Source organism: Cucumis melo, chromosome 6 (assembly GCF_025177605.1).
Source record: "Cucumis melo cultivar AY chromosome 6, USDA_Cmelo_AY_1.0, whole genome shotgun sequence".
NCBI classification, from domain to species: domain Eukaryota; kingdom Viridiplantae; phylum Streptophyta; class Magnoliopsida; order Cucurbitales; family Cucurbitaceae; genus Cucumis; species Cucumis melo.
The window spans coordinates 29,295,473-29,304,316 of record NC_066862.1 but is presented as its reverse complement, the minus strand read 5'-3'; the positions used below and the strand labels follow the sequence as shown (position 1 = coordinate 29,304,316).

Here is an 8,844-nt window from a genome sequence, read left to right as displayed (position 1 = left end):
TTTGGACGTCAAACATTTCTTTTTAAAGTTGAAAAAAACTTTGGATCTCACAAAAGTTCATAAGAACTTGGTAGAAATGGGGTCAAAGTAACAAAGGTGAAATAGTATGAAGAATTCAAAAGAGTCCAAATGGGCACGTGAGTCTATTGAAAAATTCAATCATATCTATCTATGGCTTTCCTTCGTCAAACCGCTTTGACCTTTCCCTTTGCCACTTTTTATTTATTAAAAATTAATGATAATATTATGACGTCACCCCACCGTGTGGCTTGTGTTTCGCTTGTGCTTTCCTCAATTACATTTTTGCCCCCTTATCCGTTCTCTAGTATTTTATTCCATTCCCATTCTTATATTTATATATTTTATTTATTTACAATTTTACATCATCATGATGTCATTAAATACGTCACCTTCTTGCTTGTTTTTCTTTTAAGCTTTTCTTAATTATGTTTGATGTTGTTGAACTAAAAAATGTTTTATATTGTCACTCCACATAAGTATCAAAATCATAAAATATGCAATACCACTTAAATATAATGAATTTAAAATGGGAAGCACTGATGGATAAATGTTGGATAATCATGAATGTTTTTATAATAAATGTTGCAAAGTTTCACATATCAATATAGATATTTGTTGGTGTCTATGTGGTGTATGAGATAGTCTATCGACATTCGATCATTAATATTTTTTAATATTTGTAGATATTTTGATTTGAAAACAACCTAATTTTTTTTGTAAATTACGATATAACTGTTTCATCTATAATCATAAACAAGTTAAAGTATTCATTATTTAGGGTATATATTACGAGTAACATTCTCTTATTTTCTTCGCAAGTTTTATGTGGTTTTTTTTTTATCGTTTAATGGAAAATATTGATTAACCTCTCATGTTAAGATGAAACTAGACAACAAAAAATGGTTAATTTACACATATATAAAATAATACTAAAAATATTTACAACACACACACACATATATATATAACAAAGCCTAAAACTACTCTTTTTGAATCCTCCTTTGGACTCCTTCTTTCTCGCCTTATTCATTGCTTCTCCTCTTGAGTCTTCTTCCTCTCCTTTATCGTCTTCTTCTATCCTTTCGATAGTCGATAGTTACATGAGATCACGCATCTTCGTCATTGATTCTCTCTTTCTTACTCGGTTGTAAGGAGACAATAGGATTGGAACTATGAACTGGGTAAATAGCTTTCTTGAAGAGCCAAGGGTTTTGATCGGTTTTACCTGCTATTAGGTTTGGACCAATGACTCTCGTCATATGAAAGCGATACCGTATAACTTGAGTTAATTTTTTTCATAAGATTCCAAATTTGCCCTTCCAAAATTTCTTTATATCCTCCTCCAAAAAATACTTTTGTTATTTCATGTTACCGGCTTGTTAGTTTTAAAAATCATCGTGTAAATAAAATTAATTATTTTAACATTTTTTCTTTGAAAATAAATTTCACCAAAAAAGATATAAGGAATTGCACAAAATTTGATGAATTTGAATTTGAATTTCCTTGAGAAAAATATGATTAACAAATAAACAAACAAACACAATCTCTTATTTATTTAAATGAAAAGAAAAAAAAAGGGGGAAATTTTCCCCCAAATTGTTTTATACAACCATAAGCTGAGGAAAACCAAATGCCGGATGAGGAGATAACGGCGATAACGGCGGAATATTGAAAACTCCTTTCGTTTCGCCGTCCCAAACCATCGACCAAGACGACGGCGTTAACGGCATATCCTTCAAGTAACTAACGTCCCCAGCCGCTTGCTTCACCTCCTCCTCCTCCTCTCCCCTCTTCTCTTTCTTTACCACCACTGCCTCAACTTCCTCCTCCTCCCTCCTTCGCTTCCCAACCACCACCGGCTCCGAGTAAGAATTCGAAGCTTCCAACGGAAAGTTCAAAATCGCTTTAGATCCTCGAAGCTTAAAAGCTGCACGATCATACGCTCTCGCCGCTTCAATCGCCGTCTCAAAAGTTCCAAGCCAAACCCTAGAACCACGGCGATTCGGATCCCTAATCTCAGCGGCAAATTTTCCCCAAGGCCTTTGTCGAACACCTCTGTAATGAACTTTCCTCTCCGCTTCAACATCTCTACTCCTCTGTTGTACCACAACCGGATTCTTCTTCTCCACCGCCGAATCAAAATTGATCCACTGCGTTGTCTTATTCGGAAGGGAGATCTTCAAATTCGCTCGTTTCCGATTCGAATTTGCTACCTGACTAATCTTCGATTCAACTTCAATCGAACTATTACTATACTGAGTCCTCGAATTAAAATCCTCAAAAACTCTAGGTTTCGTCTCAAACTCAACTAACTCAGTTGATTTCGGTGTTGTTAGATCGATTACGTTAGGTTTCATCTCAAATCCAAAGAAATCGTCGTTTGACGACATAGACGACGACTCGGTTGGCATCAAATCAGGGGAGAATTCGAAGATTTCATCGGAATTAAAGTAATCAGAGATGTTAAGAACGCAATTATTCGATGTGGATGAAGAACCAGAACTCACCGAACGACGGTCAGACGATGAAACACAAAGGTTATCATCGTCGGAAGGTAAAATTCTGGGGAAGGGAGAGAGTTCGCCGAGAAGGTGAAGCTTGATACTCTCCAACGCAACGGCTTCTTCGAGATTGACGAATTCCATTAAAATCAGAAACAGATTTAATTGAAGAAATTGGAAATGAAAAAAATTTAGGATTTTGAATTGAGAGTGGAAGAAAAGAGTGGTGAAAGGTATTTATATAGTTTTTGAAGATGTTTCTTGTTCTTAGCTTTGGCTCCTCGGTGATGCATAGTGGAAGCTTCGTTCTTATTTGATTGGATTAATCTCTTCCATTGGATTGAGTCAAATGAGTGATCTGACGGCTGTTGTATTGTCAGTTTTGTTAATTACAAAATCAAGGGTAAAATAGTCTTTTTGCTTGCTGTGCATCCCTGTTTCCTTCCTCTTTCCATCTCTTTTTGTTCTTTTCTTTTTTATCGGAAAAATAAATCCCTTTTATCTAATATTCATAATTATGTAAATTTGTGTTCATGTCCCCTAGGTTGAGTATATATTTATCGGTTGGTTGTAGTCGGTTTTTCGATAATCAACTTGTCATTACGATCGGTTTCATAAATGTTCATGTCGACTTCGGTTGTGAAGAAGTACAAACCTTACACCTTAAGTCCATCAGTTGGTTTAAGCCTTTGATATTTTTTTTTATAAAATGTTGTCGATTTAGAATTTTTGCAAATTGAGATCGACTAAACCCTTCTATTTTTGATCGATTGTTTTTAGTAAGGTCGGTTTGATTCTCGATCCATCGTTCTCACCTCTACCTAATTTTTCTCAAAGAAAACAAGTTTAAATTAATTAGAATATCACTAACGATGAATAAAGTTTTATAAAATATTGATTTAGTAAAAAAAAGATATTTTTAAATATAGCAATTAAATAAATTAAAAATTTTACAATGTAGCAAAATTTTAGATTCTATCAATTATATACGCTGATAAGCTTCTATTATTATCTATCAATATAACTATAGAAACATATTAATGTCTATTCATTCGTAGAATATAAAATTTGCTATATTTTGTAAATATTTTGTCAAATTTACTATTTTTTACGATTCTCCCGACAAATTAAACATTAAATAAATATATTAATTATTTAATATAATTTGTATATAAAAAAGTATTGATTATGAACATATATAAAACTAAGTATTTATAGTTTTAAGTTATGTGGTGTACAAATCTCACCCTATACAAAATATAATAGAAAATTCCTATTGGATGAACTTACAAGTAACCTAATCAATAATAATGTCTTCAACCGTATCTTGGGGTCCTGAGTTGATTATCATAGTTCACGTGATTTATTTATTATTTATGTTTGAAGTATAAATTGTTTTAATTTAGACTGAATTATATATAGTTCGTTTTTAGAGTGCATTTTTTTTTTCTAATTAAGAAATAGTAAACATAGCAATAAAAAGAAAAAAAAAAAAAAGACAAGTAGAAAATAATAGACATCGAAACAAAAGGCTAGCTAGGGATTTGAAATAATAACACAATAGTTAATTGTATGTTACATTAACTGAAAATGTGCGTATGTGCGTATGCATGTGTATATATATATATGTCATAATGTCTATCCGTTTGAGTTTTTCCCGTTGAAAAAACTAATATTTGATTTATATAGACCAATAAATTAAACAAAAGTTTTAGTTTTTACTAAATATGACATCCATCTTGACAAGAGTAACATGTCATCATTAACAAATCATATATATGTATATATATATAAAAGCTTATATTATAATTTTAACTCTACATACGTAAGGCAATTTTATAAGGTTATTTTATCTTTTGTCACATGTGGCATGGCATGAAATAAGAAAGAATTACTTAACAAATAATTAATTAATTTAGTGTCTTAATTAATGTCTGGCATCTATAATGCTAAATTGAAATATTCAAATATGTAATTATATATTGAAAAAAAGTCTAAAGAAAGAGCCTAAAGCATATTTTCAAAGAATAATGTGGAAGCAAAATTAGTAAGGTGAGATTTTTGAGGTCAAAAGAGGAAATAATTTAATGTTTAATTGAGAAGGGGAGACAGTGCATCACTTGAATTGGTATAATATTGTTTTCTACTAATTAAAAGTAGTTTTGACTTTTAATGCCAAAATCATCAATTAATTATTATTATTATGGGAATTAATTATTATTTAATGCATAACTTTTGATTTTTGTAAGATTTAAAAAGAATTTTTCTTTCTCTAATGCATTGTATTGAGATATCCAAATTAAATAAATTGGAACTTAGAGATTCACATTGGTCAGAAAGAGATTTTCTCTCTTTATTTGTTTCATTTGGGATTGTTTTCCCATAAGGGTTTTATTTATTTATTTATCTAAAAATAATAATAAATTATGGAGAGATTTTATTTTACAAGATTTCAACTACTTCAAATGATTTTGATTGACCTTTAAAAGTCAAAAGATTCAAATTATTATTGGATCAATTGCCAATATATATATATATATATATATATATATATATATATATATATATATATATATAATGCCCAAAGTGATTTTTCTCTTTGTTATATTATAGAATTTAATAATATATACACAACAGTAAATTTAGTTTTGATGATACAGAAAGAACGTTGCCAAAACTCAAAAAGCTACCAACGTCGAGCTACACGTCGTTGAGAAATAGTCTTATAACTAGTGATGTAATAAACGCACGCTGCAAAATATAATTCGTCCAACAACTTTCTAAATACGACGTTGTTGCACTTTAGTCTATGGTCATCACTACAACGACGATAAATCTAATTGATTTTTCTGTACTAACGAGAGATCGTCCTAATAATAATAATAATAATAATAAATGGATGGAAAATAAGCAATTACTATGGAATTTAGCGTTCTTTGCAATTTATTTTCTACATTTTTTTTTTACTTTTAAGACTTAGCACAAACTTTCTTTCTCAAAAGCAAAAAGAAAAGTCCAAAAGTTGAGATTTTCCATATTATAAAAAAAGGGTTTTGAATCAAAGTTGCATGCACACACGTAAGTTACATATAATAAAAATTAAATATATGTTTTCGGCTACGAGTGGGTTAATTTTTATCATGTAGTTGGCAACAACTCAACAATAGAATTCTAATTCATAAAGTTTAAAGCTTTCGTTCTCATTTGAAACTTTTTCCTACTTCAAACCATAACAATAAAAAAAAAAAGATAACGACAAAATCAACGATTCACAGTAAAAACTAAGTTAGAAAACAACACAATCTAAGAAGGATACGAATTTTCTTTGATTACTATTAGGGTTTGACCAAAATGGAAACAGTATTATTGAAGAGACTTTTTGAAAAAGTGTTTTAAGTACACCAAATTGTTGGCCCCCCCAACTTGTTTTTCATGAACAAATTGAAGTTGATGATAGGGTTTGGATGAGGTGAAATTTAATGCATTCTCAAGAACAAGTCATCACTTTTATGGCAATATATTTCATTTTTCAACCAACTTGCACTTTTTCAAGATTGTATTCATTCTTTAATTTCTCTCTCTCTCTTTTTTTGTTCGTCTATAGTTCATATTAACTTTGAATTCTACAAAGTTAGCTAAATGATAATATATTAATTATTATATACATTTATGACAACTAATTTAGAAAGAACAAGTCATGTTATTTCACATGATTTATTTATAAAATTAATATATATATATATATATATATATATTATTTTAGTTAACATATAATAAATGTTTGTATATATTTTAAAATTGTTAAATTACTATTTTGGTCTTAGAAATAACCGTTTAGCTTTTTCTTTTATTTAGGCTCCGTTTGAGATTGACATAGCTTTTAAAATAATTGTTGTCTTTTTAGTAAACTTCAGCTTAATTATGAAAAAGAAAGTTATAATTAATTAATCAATCCTTTTTAAAATAAATAGTTTTTTTTTCTTTATAAAAACAATCTTTTTAAAAATAAATAGTTTACTTTTTCTATAAAAACAACATCGTATATTTAAAAAAAATCAATGTATTTAACTCATAAAAAATAGAAAATATATTTAATTAGATGATATATATATATAAAAAAAATAAAATATAAAGTATAAATTGAAAATGCTTAAATTTTTTTACAAATGCTTAAATTTCTTTTCAAATAACTTTTTCAAAATTATTTCTTAATAACTATCTACTGTGGTATACGGTTTTGATTTTTCTTCTAATAGATAGATCATTAATATTTAAAAGTTCAGAAATATGTTACACACCAAATTCATGCTCTTATTATATACAAAATTCGTTTTTATATCTAAATGAAAGAATTATTTTTTAAAATCTGTTTAACATACCAGAGATATTAAATATGAAATTGAAAGTTTACAAACCTATTAAATATTTTCTAAATTTTATAAAATCATTAGGTACATACTTAAAAATTCAAAAATCTATTACACTTTTTAGATTTAAGGAATAATTAAACCGATGAAAGTTTAAGAACAAAAAGTTAGAAATTCGATTTTTCCGATCCATAATAAATGGTACAATATAGCTCTAATCTTTATTTATATTTGTAGATACTTAGATTTTTTTTTTAATTGTATTTTGTTAAATCATCATTAACTTTTAAGAAAAATTAATAGATTTTTTTGTTAGAATGAAGAATTCTAGTTCTTTATTATTCATTATTTCTTGTAAAAGTATTCTTTATTTTAATTTAACACGTTTTTGTTTTTAAAACTCAAAGTACATATTAAAAAATTAACATGAAATTTTTTAGAAAAAAAAAGAAACAAATATATCCAAATGCACATTTCTAATGTTTGAATATTATAAATAATATAAATTTTTTAGATCAAATTTTAGAGGAGAATTATCATAAATAGTAAAACGGTTAAAAATATATTATAAAATATAACAAAATTTTAGATTTTATATCAACGATTGACGCGGTAGACTTCCATCGATGTTTTTTAATATCAATAATAGAAACTATCGATAACATAATCGAAATTTTATTATGTCTCCCGATTTTTTTTAAAGTCCATTTTGCTATATATTTAAAATAGTTAAATTAAAAGTTTTCCATTTTTGAAAAGTTTGTGTCATTGATTCATTCTTCAATGGTTAGGAATTGAGTTGCCACTTCCCAACCATTTTTAGAACCCATAAATAGAAGACATAAAATACAAATTATTATCTAACCCAACAACAACAATAATATATAAAACAAATATACACTAATATTGTAATTTATATATATATATATATATATATATATATATATATATATATATATATATATATATATATTTTGCTTCTAGAACTTTAGAGATAGGGAGAAATGTATATTTGGATAAGGCTTCTAGAATGTTATCTTTAGGTTCACTTAACTTGAAATTATTCTTTATTAACTTTCACTTTAATTAATGTTGAGCTGCTTTAGATTCCTTCCTTCTTCTTCCATTGTCATCAAAGTATTTATATATAAAAGGTTTTTTCCTTTTTTCTTTTCTTTTCTTTTTTAATCCAATGAAATTTAGAACATGTAAGAAGAAATAATAAAGTAGAGAAAAAAACAGAATATATTGCAGTAACATTTTAGATTTATTATATTAATAGAGCTTTTATTAGTCTCATCTTTAAAAATCTAAAACTTTGCTATATATCGTAAGTAATTTTAACGATAATCTTAAATTTCTTCATCTTTGTATATATACATGTAAAAGAAATCAATAAATAAATTTAATTATTTATATGCAATAGATTTGAGAAATATAAAAAATCCTCATTTTGTACAACACCTAATTGATTTTAAAATTTATGTAACATTAATTTTAAAAAATGCCTAATCATACCTACTATGTACAAAATTAAATTTAATGTCTAAAATAAATTTTTAACATTAAAAAAAAAGGTTAGAAACATGGATGAAAATTTGAGATTTTAAGAATTTATTAAACACAAAAAGAAAAAATATTGTTAACATATTAGACCTTTTCTAAAGATTTTAAAGAATTATATATAAACACAAATTTAGAAGCTCGTGACTTAAATAAATTTTCAAGGTTATATTTATATATTATTTTTAGATCTATAATTCGGTTTAATATTTAAAAATGGTAGATGACGGTTGGTTCTCACAAATATAACTATTTTGACTCAATTAATAAAGAACTTCGGTTGTATATCTTCATTTTTTTTTAATCTTAAAATTTAATTTGAATTATTGGTGTGTTGCATGAAATGTAATGCAAATATTTTAGACACACCAACTTTGTATAAACCATAAAGT

The 8,844-nt window shown here is 27.0% G+C and overlaps 1 protein-coding gene across 1 annotated transcript; it reads right to left on the bottom strand.

Moving 5' to 3' along the window:
- Positions 1 to 1,498: 1,498 nt before the first annotated feature.
- Positions 1,499 to 2,940, bottom strand: LOC103490863 (ethylene-responsive transcription factor 5). The gene has a single exon (XM_008450583.2). The coding sequence runs from the start codon at positions 2,664 to 2,666 to the stop codon at positions 1,623 to 1,625; it is 1,044 nt and encodes a 347-aa protein (XP_008448805.1). The 5' UTR covers positions 2,667 to 2,940; the 3' UTR covers positions 1,499 to 1,622.
- Between the last annotated feature and the right edge of the window lie 5,904 nt (positions 2,941 to 8,844).